This window comes from Rhodnius prolixus, unplaced genomic scaffold (assembly GCF_049639745.1).
Source record: "Rhodnius prolixus isolate KJV_2025 unplaced genomic scaffold, Rpr scaffold_16, whole genome shotgun sequence".
In the NCBI taxonomy this organism is placed as follows: Eukaryota; Metazoa; Arthropoda; class Insecta; order Hemiptera; family Reduviidae; genus Rhodnius; species Rhodnius prolixus.
The window spans coordinates 1,095,922-1,113,339 of NW_027411616.1; the positions used below are offsets into that span (position 1 = coordinate 1,095,922).

Consider the following 17,418-nt stretch of genomic DNA (forward strand, 5'->3'; position numbering starts at 1 on the left):
AGTATGGATACGCTGAACACAAGTAGTTACTTTCTTTTATTGTGGGCGAAGGAGGAGTATAATAAAAGAGGTTTATTTTGCTCCTTCCTGGCCAAGCCTAATCTCTTAAAATGGTTAGCATCTTCCCTGGATATTTCCTTGGGGGTATTAAATTTTCTGCATGTCGTCACACAATCTAAAGCAGCCATCACGTTCTAGTCTCAGATTCTTCTTGTGAAACCCTCTGAGTTAACAGAGCCCATTGAGGAAATCTATCATCGTTCCCAGCCTGTACTTGCTAAGTTTGGTACACGCAACAGAAAGTCTTATGAGATTTCTCCAGAGCAATGTTGTTGCATTTCTTCCGTCTTTCAGAGCTTCTGCGGTAGAGTCTGGTTTCTTTTCCCTCCAAAAAAAAAACAAAAAAAACTATCCTATAAAGAGAGGCTTGCTAAGCTCTTGGCCATTTCACATTATCTTGGGAGCCAACATGCCTTGGCTGCAAAATATGTTTTTCTATTCATGCCTAAACCAAGAGCAAGAGCTCGTTCGTGGCATGTATATACAATTTGAAAATTGTTGAAGGCGCATTCTTGTTTGGATATAATCGAGTACTATGTTTGAAATTTCGTAAAATCGGTATTTTAAGCGACCAAGACTGAGGCAAAAGAACAGAGTTTGATATTCCCATTCGAGATAGACTGGATACATTTTCCAAAAGCATGAAGAAAACAAAACTAATTAAATAAAAAAAAAACTTAGTCAACAAATTATTTATTACATTATAAATTAGGAGTATGATTATTTGGTCGAGCTCTCCGTTTTATAGCCAGTACTGGTTTTGAGATTTCAGATTTCAGTTATATGCTCCAATTGTAAAATAGGAAGCAATTTCGAGCATTAATTTTTGAAATTGTATGTTCACCGTAAGTACACCTCTTTAGCCACCCTAAGTCCGTAGAAGTGGTTTTCAGAGTGTGCATGAGAAGAGTAGTGTTTAATTTTTATTGTAAAAAACTACTTTATTATTGCGGACGCTGTTTTTGCAATAACCAACAATCATCACTAAAATGGTGATCTATTGAAATGAGACTTCTCGTTACTTACTTGCGCTTAAAAAAAAAATCTTCTAATAGCCTGTTTTGATCAAGTAACTGGTAACTGTCAGGCGAGGTATAGGAAGGGGTTACAGTGGACATGATTTTTTTCTGTCTGCATAAATTAAAAGATGAAATTTTAAATGCCAAGTCAACAGTTCTTCATTGACTTCAAAAATGCCTGCGAATGTATAGAACTGTATTGTGCTATGGAAGGAGATATTAAAACTGTCCGGTAGGACAGTTGTATAAGGGTTGATCGTCAAAAAGTGCACGAAAAAGCGTAACGTTAAAAAACACCCAACTTTGACAATTTTTTTCTCTTTTTCTATAAAAGATAAAATTCCCAAATTTTCTTTAAAATATAGAGCAAACCCTCCTTTATAACTGAAATTTTTTTGCAACCACCCAGACCTAATAGATTTCGAGAAAAAAGTTGCCGAAAATGAGCAAAAACGGCATTTTCAGAAATTGTTGTTGTTCTTCTTCTTGTTCTTCTTCTTCTTCTTCTTCTTCTTCTTCTTCTTCTTCTTCTTCTTCTTCTTCTTGTTGTTACCTTTTTTGTAAACTACGTAGCGCCTAAACGCGTGAACCGATTTTCATGAATGAGGTGTCATTCGATTCGGAATTTTATGTAGATGTGCCTTTTGGGGGTCTCGACCCTGTACATCGAATGGGAGAGGAGTTAGCCCCCTTTATGTAAGGCCCCCTCCAAAATTATTATTACTAATTACTCTGTAAATCTTGGCCCGATTTTGATAAAATTTGGTAGGATGATAGGGTTAGGGCTCCCCTATGTAACATTAAAGCGACGATCTGCTCTTACACTAGTTAAGGGGAAGTATAGCAATCGTTTCAAATTATCGACACGTGAACTGATTTTCATGAATGAAGTGTCATTCGAATCGAAATTTTGTACAGATTTGCACTTTAAAAGTCTCGTCGCTATGCCTCATATGGAGGGGAGTTTGCCCCACCCAAGTAAGGCCGTTTCTAAAACTATTATTACCAATATTTCTATAACGCTTTGTCCGATTTTGATAAAATTTAGCACGAAGAAGTGATTAAAGCTCCTCTACATGGCTGTGAAGTGCCATCATGCTCTTACACCTACTAAGAGGAAGTACTGCAATCGTTAAAATTATCAATGGGTGAACCTATTTACATTAATGAATTGTCGTTCGATTCAAAATCTTTGCCTCTTTGCCTTTTAGAGAGAAGTACTGTAATCGCCCGTTTATTTTTCTTACTCCTCTTAAAAGGAAGGTCTGAAATCGCAGTTTAAATTTGCTTTTTCCGTACAAATACCTTCCTATTTTATATAAAAAGGCTTTCTCAAAAAAATTGTTGTTGAGGATGGTTTGGGGACCGCAACTATAATCATTCTTTAAAAAGATCTCTCCAGTGGTAGTTACGGTTCCTACTTAACACCTTATCAGGTTATAATGATAGAATTGCTTATTCCAAATTTAAAAAAAACAGTAAAGCAGATATGTAACTTAGCAAAATAGACAAAAATGAAAATCTATCCAAAATGTACAAAAATCTCCTTAACAAAAACTTACAGTTTAAAAAGTTAAGTATAAGGGTTGATTAAACGCCAAAAGGTACACAAATCAGCATGTACCCAACATTTCATTCAAGCTTAGTTGATATAATTTAAGTAATTTTGCTGCATTAACTTTTCCTTCACATTTTTTAGAATTTATTAGATGTCACAGACCCTTATGCTGGCCATTTTCATCTACAAAATATTTGTTCAAGTAGCACTGTAGATTGACTTTAATATCTATTAATCTATAATAATCAAACTATTAATTACAGGTTAAAAAGAAAACGTTATAAAAAATAAAAAAAATTACGAGGCTACAAAATTTAAAAACTTTTTTAAAAAAATGCTTACACCAACATACATCAATGATTTCGATTATTTTATTTTTAATAAAAATCGTCGATTTAAGTTCATTCTTCGATTAAAGTAATTGTTATTTTATGTAGTAGTCAAACATTTATAATAATAGGTAATAATTATCTGGCTCTATCGCAAATAATATAGTTTTCTTCAATCACACTCTCAATGTAGCTGTTCTTCTCACAATGTTATATATATGTTATGTAATATAAAATAAATAAGTATTGCATACTTTTAGGACAGCTAATTATTCCAGTATTTTACTATAAGTAAAATTAAATTACAATTGAGAAATGAATAATTGTTGTTGAATAATCTACTTGTTATTAACTGTGTGTTATTTGTGCTCACGAATATTTCGGTAAGACGAATTCAAGTCTGAAATATTGTTTTAAATCCTCCGTGATTCAAATTTAAACAGTAGCCGACTCTAACTTTGTCTTTTTCTACTTTAACATGCATGTATATGTACAACTTCAGAATAAAGGGCATATTAAAGATAAATCAGAAGAATAATTTGGAATAGAGTTAAAATAAAGTACCTATTTAAAAACGAAGATATAATATACATTTTATCATAATTATAACCAAATAATATTATGAACGAACTGGCCAGCATAAGGGTCTGTGACATCTAATAAATTCTAAAAAATGTGAAGGAAAAGTTAATGCAGCAAAATTACTTAAATTATATCAACTAAGCTTGAATGAAATGTTGGGTACATGCTGATTTGTGTACCTTTTGGCGTTTAATCAACCCTTATACTTAACTTTTTAAACTGTAAGTTTTTGTTAAGGTAGGAATTAGGCCTTGATACTCCATGCTTATTAGGCAAGTTTAAGTGAAAATGAAGGAGTCTCATGTGTAGTACGAGTTCTATCTGATGTTTCTCCTACATTCAAAATAAAGGGTTGGGACAAGACAGTGTTCTTGCTTGCTTCCTTAGTAATTTGGCCTGATGAAACATCAGTTTGCGGACGATGTACATATGAGCCGTTTACTGCACTAAAAATTTTAAGTTTGTCAAACCACATTGTACAGCCATAGTTTTTTATATTTATAATAAATTTCCCTAATAATAAAGATTAAAACCCCATTTTTTGGCCATTGAATAATAAATAATTTATTTCAGAAGCCGTTTTGATTAATTCCGTGCTCTAATGTAAATCATTGAAATTATTCAACTCAAAACTAAGCAGGCGCTAAATTTATATTTTAAACAGAATTATAAAAAACAATGTCATTATTTTAACGCATTTCTCCACTTTTTTTTTATGGATTTAATCAAGTTGTGCAGAGAACGGCTCATATATAATTCATATAGCTCATATACATATATAGCACACGATCTCCTTCTGAGCTGAAATGCTTTCATCTCGCTTCAGAAGCAGCGTTTGCAGTATGCCTCCTATAAAACGAGGCGAAAACTAAGTAAATGTACGTTAAAGGTGCAAGACCTCCCTCCCCCCCCGTAAAAGAACTTGCAAATCATATGTATATCGGAAAGTGAATTGTTTACCGCACCTTGGCTCTCACGTCAACTCAAATGTTTCACAAGAGATTAACAGACGACTTCCAAAAGAAACAGAAATAATTTCTTTTTTCCAAAAATAGTTATTTATTTAACAAGTGTGGAAAGTAGTACTTTTCCTCACACGAGGAGGAAAATACTTTACACTCGAGTTATTATATTTTTATATTATTATATTTTTTCTGCAACCATTAGGGTTATTAATTAAAAAAAAAAAACTAAACAGGAATCACTAGAATCCATTTTAAATTTCTATAAGGTAACACTATAACCTTTTTAACTGTTATAATTAAAAATATCCAATTATTTATTAAAATATTATTTTTATTTCTATATTCCTTTCAATTTTTATTTATTTTTTTTAATATTCGTTTTTTAATTATTTAGATAAAATAAATTTAAAAAAGCTTATTAAAGTTTTACAGAAAATATTTAATAACAAAACTTCTTATATCAAGAAAGCACAATAAAGTTTTTTCATTCACTAGTGAGGAAAGTGACACTAATGGGAATTTTCCCCCACTAGTGAGGTAAAGTTGGGCATTACACAGCTGATTTTAATTGAGTAATGAGAACATTCATACATGGTTGCAGAAAAAAATATAATTTTTGGTCTTGTGAAAGGAAGATATACGTTCGAAAGAAAGCAAAACCGGGAAGTTTATTTGGCGAGTTGGACGTTTTTCTTTATGTAAAATTAAGCAGTTTGAGCTAGGTAAGGTCATGGAAAATTGACAAGCTAAGGAGGTTATTGGATGGGCAAATTAGCACATTGGATAGTTGGAAGAGTAAAAGGTAATTGGATAGCAACTGCAAAAGATCGACAGCCATGGAAAAGTCTCATTGAAAGAGGACCTGGTTCTACTGGAGTTGTAGAGCCGCGAAGACATAGTGCAGTAGTCAAGAGTACATACCTCTTAACACGAAATCATTTATGCTCAGTCACATTTTTTTCACAGACCACTTCAAATAAATTTTTTTGGAAAATGTTAGAAATAAATCTTTTAATCTTTGAATTCTGGCAATATATTTCATGTTCGTTTACATTATTTAAGTGGTTAGTCAGTTGTTTTAAAAACGCATTTTAAAGGAAAGTTTAATAAAGCACTTCTCCGGAACTCCACATTTTATTTTTAAGAAAAAGTTTCTAACAGTTTCAAATAACAGTTAGACATTTTATTCTGGTAGTAAATAATAACCAAATTTAAAGAAACGTTTTGGAGACATTTAATAAAAAATAAACGATAAAGTCGAATTTCAGTGGACGGATCCCGGGTGAAACCTTGGTTCCAGAAGCGCTAATATTATAATCAGATGGCAAGCATCAGCTTTCAGCGAGTTTTAGTATTTAGAAATCACACACACCTTTTCCGTGTTCGGGAACCTCGAAACATGAATTTCCGAATTTCCTATGAACATCTGCTCATCATTGCTATTATTGCTCTTCCAAATAGAAGTAAGATAAAGTACAAAAAGGGACATTTATCCGTCAAACTAGAAAAAAAGATTACTATTTTGTTTTTGTTCTAAACAGATTAAAAGCGATCTGGGGATGTTTCGTGCCTATTGGAGAATTATAGGACAGATACTTAACGCAACTGCTCTAATTCAAATTAGGTTCCAGAGTTCTCTGAATTAATCACACGATATTTAGAGAAAAACTTAGTTTTCTAAAGAAAAAAAAATCACCATGAAAGATAAATGTATCCATTTACATGCAAACAGCACAGAAACGGTTAGAGTTAAAAGAAAGCACCATCCGAGACATTTGATTAATTAGTTTTTTTAAGTAAGAAATTAAAAATCAAAGCCTTACAGAAATCATTGTTTATTTCAGTAACATTCAGCTATTCTTTCTAAGCAAGGTTCGCCCAAGAAGGACTACGGTTGATCGTTGCGCGTTTATTAGTGGTACAAAATGGCCTGCTGGAAGTTCAAGACCTCAAATCTGCGGATTAGAGCATATGGTCACATCTTGATGGAAATTCTTGCCATGGTAAAATATTCTAGAATTTACAGTTAAAAAATCTTCCTTGGGGACACTTGCAATTTTCCACTTGAAATTTTGCGTGATCTTATCAATGATTGTTTGATACTGAAAATTAAGGCTTGCGGAAATTTTGTTCGTTTATTATGTTACAATTAACGCCTAAGAATTGTATTCAGAATTAAATTTAATAAAGAGATTACAGGCATAAATTTATGAATAAATCTGATAAATTACTGAAAAATTAGTAATAAATAAGTACCACGAGAAATAGAATCGTTATTGTCAGGATTACCCTGTTTAAACTCCATAAGAAATGTAAGTTTAGTCTTTTGTAACAAATAAAAACTGGACATACGATTAATGCTTTAAATTTCAAATTGTTCTTCTTAAGGCGAACCATTCCTCTGATAGAGTTTACCTAAATTCACTACTGACTGTAAAAGCTGAATGTGACAGGGATAAACGTTTAGCCTGAAATCCACACCCGTTGGACTTAAAAATTACTAAACAGTATCTTTCTAAACTTCTTGATAATATCGGATCTGCCATTAAACCACTAATCCAGTGCATTGTTATACAGACCTTGACGCCAGGATAGCTGTGGTCCAATACCATAAGGTCGGATACTCCGCCTATTATTTGCCACGGCTGATGAGCGACAGCAGTGCTAGAAGGCTTCTGCAGAATGCCATTGAGTTAGCTGATTACGCTCTCTTGATCATCAAAAGAATAAAAATGACAATTTTCAAGTGATTTTTGAGAGCCTGTATTGTAAATCAGAAATGCCTTGTTTTCGGTCTGAGAAAAAGTAGGTACCTCCGTTTCTGGTAAAAGAGCAGCATAAAAGTATGATGGCTTAAGAACTTCCTTATTAAAAATTATTGAAACTTCATTCAGCTGAAAGGCGAAATTTTTGTTTGCCGATAAAAGTAATTTGAAGACCTACGAAGCTGAATTAGAAAATATTACTTCAAGTGCTAGTGGCCGCGCCTTTATAGTGAATACCTCATTTGTAAGTTAGACTGATCATTCAGCGTTTCCTGGGCTTGAGACCTATTGAAACGTCACACTATTTCGTTGAGGGTATTTATGGTAAGATGGTAAGAGATATTGTCTTATTCACAATTTAAGTTTTCGAATTTGTTTCAGTGAAGCAGTTCTACGTAGTACATAATTAGCTGTTATATGTAATTATATAAATATAACGCAGACAGGATATTTGTATCTGCGCCTTAGAATCTATACTGGTACGGCGAGAGGTAGTAGTGAACATTGGGTGTTCGGACACCTGCTTTCTCCTTCCATCTATAAAAATGCGTATATGACAATTCTTATAGTATATGACAATGAAATATTTAAACTACAGACAGTTAAATTTCCTTTAATTTCCTACACTCCAGGCATTATTACATTTCTAAACAAAATTATAAGAAATGAAAAGCAAAAGTATATTCTGCTTATATTTGTCAACAGTATTTATTTTTACCCTAAATTTGTATGTTCTTGTATATTTTAATTAAAGTGTCATCTTAAATTTCAGGACACCTGACGACTTTTTGAATGTGAATTAACTATTCATATTAATGGGATCAAGGTGGATACATAATGTTTTCTTAAGTTGCCAAATATTTATTAACATATAGTTGTAAATTGTAATAAGTACATTCAAGATTTCAGGGAGTCAGACGATGTACGCCTCCATGTAAGAACATTACTTTTTATAATCCTTGTAATAATAATAATTAGCTTTCATTATAATAACATGTTGGTACTTATTCTCCTAAAGATCTAGTTTTTTTATTTGTATTGTAAATACAATTGTACATTGGTACTATTATTTTGATCCTTGCACAGTCGTGCGACAAATTCTGTCAGTGCTTTTATTAAATCTTTTAATAATTGAGTTTCATTATGTTTCAATAGTTCAATTTATTTTCATGGTATTTATTAAAATGAAAACAAAACAAAACGGCAGGAAATTTCGAAAAAATAAAAAACACGTATTTAATCATTTTTAGTCTGATGGTTGCCCGGCACAGAACCGGCGAGAGTGGTTCGAGGTTACCTGGACAGAAATTTCCATGAAAAGTGCTTAGGGACTCATTGTCCCATCCAATGGCCACCTCGATCTCTGGACTTAACCCCAATGGACTATTTTTAGTGGAGATATCTAAAAAATAAAGTGTACAGTAACCTTAATCCCGTGTCTTCAGTAGATAGTCTGAAACGTCGAATAACTCTAGCCTGCCTAGATCTTGACTTTGCCACCATAAGTGCTGCTACAGAGCGTGGGAGTCTAGTGCTTCGGCTTGCCTATCCGTTGATGGTGCCCAGTTTGAACAGATTCTTTAAAAAAAATAACGTAATTTTGACAATAAACTGAAATTTGTTTTTCATATTTTAAACCATCATAACTTTTGAAAAACCTAACCGATTTCAAAATTTTTTTTTTGTTTTCTTTAGGAGCTCAAATACTTTAAAAATATGCAAAAAAATATAACGTTCCATTTGAAAAAACAAAGTTGGATGCTCTATCTCGAGATACAGGGGTTTAAAAAAATGGGTCAATCACTGAAAATAAACTAGGCTAAAAATGATTAAATATGTGTTTTTTATTTTTTCGAAATTTTTCGCCTTAAAAAAAAAGGGGGTGGAGCATATAACTCTGGTCACCCTGTATATATTTGTTTATAACTAATATAAAATGAAATAATTCTCAACAAATTAATGACATATGAAGATCTGTTTAATAAAGTGTTAGTGTTTAAGTTTTCACATATCACTTAATTGTTTCACTACACCTTCCGAGAAAGTTTGAACTTTTTGATTACTTCTGCACCCATTTTCCTTTGGAATATCTACTATTCATTCTTTCATCGTTAATATGAGAATGAGTTTAACCACTTTCTTTTACAATTTCAGAATAACACTCCTTGTATTAGATTACGAATGGCTAAGCCAAAGCATCTTTTTGAATTTGAAACATTGTGCGTCACTTTATTACTGGACATTTTCCACATTGTCTGGGAGGTGCTGCAAGCTACAGCAAGTCCTCGAACAACATTGGGAAAACAAAAGTCTTTTGGAATTCCTTAACATTGGCAGTATCTCCAATGAAAATGGTGAGTCATAAAAATGTTGTATAATTTGAGGATAAAATTTGTCCTTTTTCTCTAAGTAACAGATATATGAATATTTGTAGCCATTTATTTAACATTATGTATGTGGTCATACATCCGGAATACTTACGTTGTAAAAAGGTTTATTATTTTATTTTGAGGTTTATTTGAATGTTTTGTATCTTTTATGAAATTTTTGTTAAAAAATAGCCAATGGTACTGGTAAACTGTCTTTCTGTCTGCTGTTGGATTCTTCGCTATTATCATTCATTCCTTTGGTTCGGAATCAAACTCCAGTCCAATGTTAACGTCAGAGTAGTTATTAAGTAATTATATTCTCTGGTAAGGAACTTGTGCCAATGTTTTACGTTATCCTCAATGTTGAGATGGTAACTAACAGTGTCGTTAATGGCTGTTCCTGCAAGAGTGTTTGTGTTTGGTTTGATTCTACAGCATCTCCTGTAAAGCCGTATCAACAGCGTCACATCAAATTTTTGACATGAACGCTGTCCACCTTTATTCGATTTCACAAACAGCACCCTAGTGCTTTCAGCAGCTGTACACTGCTTATTCGCACAAATAATAGATACAGTCATGTTTCGGCAAAACAGCTCACTCACTATTTGGAGGTGACTTATTATCTGTTTCAAGAGAGTGAGAATAGTATTTTTTATCATCAGACGTATGTGGATGGGTTTTTAAAGCGTATTGAATTTATATCTTCAAAATTTTTTTTTATAACATCATTATATCTTGTGTTTAATTATTGTTCTGTTAAGTCTCTTAAGTCTAATAATTTTAGAGATTGCGAGGTAGAGAGAGTTCTTCAAATAAACTTAAGATTGAACAGGTTAAATTTATTTTAAAGCATTATTTACGTACGTTTCTCATAAGGTACTTACTACTTGTTTTTCAAGAAAACTGTGGAGAACAATTATTTACACCAGAATTCAGTTGTAGATGTATAATTATAGGCTATGTGATCAAGGTGAATAATATTTGTTTCTTCATTTATTGAGTGACTTTTTTGATTAGTTTTTTGAATTAATGAAATATTCAAATAAGTCTTTGCGGGTAGTTCATTTCTACTTCTGGGGCGGTGTCGTCAATGAGCACAACGTGCAGGCAGGGTTCGCGAATTAAAACGTGATGAACTAATCGGAGCTTCACGCGTAGCTTGGGTGAGTAAATCTATCGTTTTACTTAATGAGAATCTCCTAATGAACCTTTTCAGCCAGCTTTGGTAAATGACATTACGCGTCTTGAAAGAGCCATTTAGTCACAGCCCTAGGCTCGCCACAGGTGAATCCTGGCCCAATAAGTTTGTGTTAATCTTAGCGGCCCTATAGTCCTCTATCTCAGTGCCCAGGTATTCTGCGCGCCAAGATTTAAATAAGTATTCTATAATACGTCTTTGACGATTGCACTTTCCTTTATGCTCAATGTTTATGACTGTTTTTCTTTTTGTTTGTCCCAACTTTAGTCTTTCAAATTATTATTCTATGATATTTATTTGTGGTTTGTGCAGTGTGTGTTTGGTTGAGGAAGGTGCCTCAAGAAGAATTTCTTCTGGAAACACTACTAGGTAAATGCAGAAAAAAGAAGGCAACAATAACTGTTACCGATACATTCCTCCAATATTTAATCTCGGCCCAGACTTTCACTGGTCACCAAGGGACCTACATTTTTGACTCGCTTATTTCTGTCTTCTGTTCCATTCAAACCAATGATATTGTTGATAAGGTATGTTTCATAACTTTTCCTGGACTTTTAGAAGTCTTTGGTTTTTGTTGGTTGACAAAAAATAGAATAGAAGTTCTTCTCCATCTGTTGTACACAAAAAAGATTATTGGGTCATCTTCAGTTCATTAAAATATAAGAGTAGTATCAAAACTAATTCTGCATTAGGTTTGAAAGATGTAGCTTTTGAAATCTGTTTTATACTCGACTTAATGAATTATTTATTTGAGATATTCGATCGTATAGTTAATTTTAATGTATAAATTCATACATACAGTTTCACCAATGACTTAGTAAGTCTCAGCGGCTCTACTAGGTTTGCGTGTCCAGTTTGGCCAAGTAAGAAAAAAGATTTTGCTCTTATCTGATAAAGGCACACATGCATTTCTATTTTAGTCATTACCAGCGTAAACATTGGTCGGACTGTTATAGTTTAAATAAGGAGCAAAAGGTTCAATTTAATAGGATATCTGTTAGCATAAACGGAGAAGTTTGTACAATTATGTAATGTAAAATATACAAAAAAGGAATTGAATATAGATGTAAGTTATAAATTTCCTGTGAAATAAAGATGTAAATTTTTATTTGCTTCAATAAAAACAGACATCAAGTGAAAACTGGTAGGAACAGAAAACTTAGTCTAATTTAGTGAAATGAATTTTGTGTGTGTATGTGTGTTTGAGAGAGAGAGAGTCACTGAAAGGGATTCGTAATCTTGTAAGCTGCAGTTTTTAAAAGAATTATTCGGCACTACATTACATACAGTAGGTGCAAGAGAGCCGTATTAAAAATTTCTGGGGAAAAAATTCAATAAGTCACTGGACTAAATTGTATTCTGAATTTATGAATTGATTAAATTAATATGTATATTAAATTATAATTTGAAATGGAGGATGAGAGAATTCATAGGAGACTTCTCTCTGTAACCCAGGTGGAGCTGGGTAGTCCACGTTTGCGATGTCTGAATGTCTTTCAGGAATACCTCATCTAGATTGGTGTGGAAAGAGAGTATAAGGAAAGAAAAGATAAAGGCTGAAAGTTTTTGGTGAGGCCAGGGTTCCTTTTGGATTGGGGTACCGTCGACAACAGAAGTATTGGAATAGAGTGGCCCTTAAAGGGCTACAGTGTTGCTAGTACAAGGCCGGACATTCTATGGTGCGATAAGAATCTGGGCCACGAATATATAATTTGTATCACCTTGCCCTTTAAACTTGTCAGAAGACGATGAAGAGGTGGTAAGTTGAGACCCCTGACAGTTTCATGGTGTGCTGTTAATAGGCTTTCCTTTAAAGGACCATTTGAGTGAATGTTTGGTTTTCTGTCCTATAAAATAAATAAATAATAATAATAATAATAATAATAATAATAATGTATAAAGGAGGGTTAAATGTGTTGATAATATTCACAGCTGATGGTAAGTCCACTACCGGGAGTACTATTTTACTGAATGGGTTATTTACTTAACGATTTTTTAAAAAGTAGTTTTAACTATTTTCCTTACATTGTCTATTCTCGTTTCAATAGTGTTGGTCAACAACTTTTTTTTGATAATTTTTTTCAGGACAATCGATTAAAGAGCCTTTTGGAGAGGGGGCTGTTCTTCCCTTTAAAGTATCATTTTAGTACGACTCCTGCGTGTTTTATGTTTTAAAGGGCGGTTAAAAGTATTGATTAAATTCCGAGTTCGAAGGAAATTTCTAAACTGCCGGAAATGTCACATTGTTCAGAGGATTTTTCACGTTAATCAAATTATTTCTAAAACTTCCTCTGAATTTTCTCTAATCTTCGTATTTATATCGATAGTTTGTATTTAATCATTTTTTGGGGACAATCCGTTTTCGAGCATTTTGAGGCGTGTTATAAGTCACCAACTCGAGGATTGTAATAACAGAAATTTATGTGAGTATTTATCTATTTTTTTTAAGTATGAATTTATTCTAACCAGGGTGCTGAGATACTGACCAAGGTCGGTGAGGGCGAAAGGGACTCTCAGATGGACTTGGCGAAGGTAGTACCTGGTTTAACTTCTTTGGATATGTTGGTTCCCCAAGTACAAGCAGCTACAGTCAACGTTGTGCAGGTAAGTTCTATTTCTGTATTATGTACTGAGTATAATCGTAGATCAATGGTTCTTAGCATATTTTTACTCTGGCCCTTAAATAATCTAAAAATTGTTGTTGCTCACGGTGTACAGCAATTTATTTCCCAGGATTATATTTATTTATTTATTGATAACTGTTTAAATACAATTGTATATAACAGTGAAATTTGACCCAACAAAAGAAATAAACTAAAACTGTATAAATTATAAACATAAAGAATAAGTACATAACTTTTATAAATATAATAGAAAATTCCATATAATATTATAATCTCATTTTTTCTTTCTCACTCTCCCTCTCTTTCTAATATATAAACAAATAAACATAATATACAATTCTGGGTTAAACTAAAACTAGGAACTAAGAATAAATAAAAGAAAAGTTACAACTTATGCATAAAAAAAACAAAAAAAAAAAAATACACTCTTGGATAACTAGTACATAATATTAAATTTTTGCTTATTTAACTAATTTGGAGAGAATCCCTTAAGTGGAGAGCTTGTACAGTAAAATAAAAGATATTACTAATTTTTTCTAAAGTGTCCACTGTTAACAATATCAAAAAAGGCTCACCACAACCAATTATATATCTATTTATATATTTCTCCCGAAGGGAGTTAAGAGATGGGCACGCTAGAAAGAAGTGGACTAAATCATCTGATTCCAGATTACATAATCCTTAACAAAAACTTACAGTTTAAAATGTTAAGTATAAGGGTTGATTAAACGCCAAAAGGTACACAAATCAGCAAGTACCCAACTTCATTAATTCATTAATATTTACGTAATTTTACTGCATAAATATTCATTAATATTTTTTAGAATTTATTAGATGTCACAGACCCATATGCTGGCCATTTTCGTCTACAAAATATATGTTCAAGTAGCGCTGTAGATTGACTGTAATATCTAGTTATTTATAATAATCAAACTGTTAATTACAGGTTAAAAAGAAAAACGTTATAAAAAATTAAAAATAACTGTGTCTTATTTGTGCTCACGAATATTTCGGTAAGACGAATTCAAGACAGTAGCCGACTCTAACTTTGTATTTTTCTACTTTAACATGCATGTACGTATATATGATTTATCATAATTATAAGAAAAAAAATATTATAAATGAAGTGGCCAGCATAAGGGTCTGTGACATCTAATAAATTCTAAAAAATATTAATGAATATTAATGCAGTAAAATTACTTAAATATTAATGAATTAATGAAGTTGGGTACTTGCTGATTTGTGTACCTTTTGGCGTTTAATCAACCCTTATACTTAACATTTTAAACTGTAAGTTTTTGCTAAGGAGATTTTTGTACCTTTTGGATAGATTTTCCTTTTTGTCTATTTTGCAAAGTTACATATCTGCTTTACAGATTTTTTTAAATTTGGAATAAGCAATTCTGTCATTATAACCTGATAAGGTGTTAAGTCGGAACCGTAACTACCACTTGATAGATCTTTTTAAAGAATGATTATAGTTGCGGTACCCCAAACCATGCTCAATAACAATTTTTTTTGAAAAAGCGTTTTGAATAACATAGGAAGGAATTTGTAAGTAAATAGCAAAATTAAATTGCGTTTTCAGTACTTCCTTTTAAGAGAAGTAAGAAAAATGAACTGCGATTGCAGTACTTCTAGGCAAAGAGGCAAAGATTTTTTAATCGAACGACAATTCATTGATTTAAATCGGTTCACTCATTGATAATTTAAACGATTGCAGTATTTCCTCTTAGTAGGTGCAAGAGCTACTGGCACTTCACAGCCAAGTAGAGGAACTTTAACAACTTATTCGAGCTGAATTTTATCAAAATCGGACTAAGCGTTATAGAAATATTGGTAATAATACAGTCGAACCTCGCTTAACGAGCATAATTCGTTCCAGAACCTTACTCGTTACGCGAAATACTCGTTAAGCGAAACAATTTTTTTCATATAAATTAAAATAAAAGGGGATAATTGCTAGATCAGCCACACTTACACCATTTTCTCGTTTCTCAATGATTTTACGTTTCAATTCTAACGTTATTTTAATTCTTTTCGAAGCCATTTTGTTAGAGGGATAACAAAATATACACAATAATATTTAAACACAAATGTCACTATATGGACTTCCCCTATATACCACTCATTCGGTGAAGTTCGGTTTCGACTGTATCAATGCATTAGATACGTGGAGAATATGAAACGCATATGCGTAAACAGGAATGACTAATCGAAGAATGCGCAGTTTTCGATGAGTCAGCGAAAACTGCGCAGTCAGCGAAATGTCATTAGAAAACTATCGTTATGCGAAACATCGCTCGCTATAAGAATCAATTTGTTTTACTCGTTATGCGAATTACTCGTTAAGAGAGGTGCTCGTTATGCGAGGTTCTACTGTAGTTTTAGAAAGGGCCTTACTTGGGTGAGGCAAACTCCCCTCCTTATGAGGCACAGCGTTCCGACTTTTAAGTGCAAATCTGTACAAAATTTCTATTCGAATGACACTTCATTCATGACAATCGGTTCTCGTGTCGATAATTTGAAACGATTACTATACTTTCCCTTAACAAGTGTAAGAGCTGATCACCGCTTTAATGTTACGTAGAGGAGCTTTAACTCTATCATCCTACCAAATTTTATCAAAATCGGGCCAAGATTTACAGAGTAATTAGTAATAATAATTTTAGAGGGGGCCTTACATAAAGGGGGATAACTCCTCTCCTATTCGATGTACAGCGTCGAAACCCCCAAAAGGCACATCTACGTATAATTCCGAATCGAATGACACCTCATTCATGAAAATCGGTTCACGCGTTTAGGCGCTACGTTGTTTACAAAAAAGGTAACAAGAACAACAACAAGAACAAGAACATTTTTTGAAAAAGCCGTTTTTGCTCATTTTCGGCAACTTTTTTCTCGAAACCTATAAGATCTGGGTTGTTGCAAAAAAATTACAGTTATAAAGGAGGATTTGCCCTTTATTTTAAAGAAAATTTGGGAATTTTATCTTTTATAGAAAAAGAGAAAAAAAGTGTCAAAGTTGGGTGTTTTTCAACGTTACGCTTTTTCGTGCAGTTTTTGATCATCAACCCTTATACAACTGTCCTACCGGACAGTTTTAATATAATATACATTTCCTTTTTATGTCAAATTTAAATTTATGCCCTTGTATACAGATAGATGGGTATTTTTTCGAGGCCAGACGAATTTGGGCTATTAACTTGATTTTATTAATGTGAACTTTATTTACAAGATATGTGCTTTCTGCGGTTAATGGGGGTAAACTATTTTTAAAATAAAGGTTGTAGGAGGAGGTCAGCGCTTTGTCTATATCTACACTTATACAGTTATTATTAAATCTCGTCAATAAATTTTTGAATTGTTCTTTTAACAAATTAGAATTCTGTGCTATCCAAAGATCTTGTGCCCCAATAGTTGTTAAAGAGCTGTACAAAAACTTAGCCCAATTATATGGTACATTTTTACTTTGCATTAAAGCAATCAGTCTTGCAAAACATAATCTCAAGTCGCTCTCCTCAGGTTCCATTAGTAATTTTAGCCACCATTTCAAAGCTCTTTTAAATACAATAGACTTCAAATGTACCTGACAAGTTTCTAACCTAATATAGAGATCGGGGGTATGAAGCGGCAAATTTAATAATATCTTAAAGAATCTAATTTGAATTTTTTCAATAATATCCGTGTAAGGGAGAGCCCATATTTCAGAACAATATAATGAAACTGATGAAACAAGTGAATTGAATAGCAAAATTTTTGGTTTACATGTATTGCACTTACATTTCGCTAGAACTTTCAAAACCTGTGGGATAGCGACTTTACTTTTAGCAGCAAAATATTCCGATGCCCGGCGAAACTTGCCGCTGGACGAAAATGGAACCCCTAAATAAACAAAAGAAGATTTTAATTGTACCAATTCTTTATTATAGTATAAAGCTTTAATATT

General features: G+C 32.7%; 1 protein-coding gene across 13 annotated transcripts in view; it reads left to right on the forward strand.

Moving 5' to 3' along the window:
- Nucleotides 1-17,418, forward strand: part of LOC141457498 (uncharacterized) — an 83,848-nt gene that overhangs the window by 3,372 nt on the left and 63,058 nt on the right. For 8 of the 13 annotated variants that reach the window (XR_012460393.1, XR_012460394.1, XM_074134570.1 and 5 more), the window contains 4 exons: nucleotides 8,051-8,212; nucleotides 9,433-9,632; nucleotides 11,158-11,372; nucleotides 13,315-13,449. Coding sequence is in view for 11 of the 13 variants with exons in the window: in XM_074134570.1 (XP_073990671.1) it covers nucleotides 8,199-8,212; nucleotides 9,433-9,632; nucleotides 11,158-11,372; nucleotides 13,315-13,449 (564 nt within the window). In the remaining 2 variants the exon portion in view is untranslated. Of the gene's footprint in view, nucleotides 1-6,357; nucleotides 6,517-7,090; nucleotides 7,611-8,050; nucleotides 8,213-9,432; nucleotides 9,633-11,157; nucleotides 11,373-13,314; nucleotides 13,450-17,418 lie in introns of all 13 variants that reach the window. The other 5 variants (XM_074134573.1, XM_074134571.1, XM_074134574.1 and 2 more) reach the window with 5 other exon arrangements.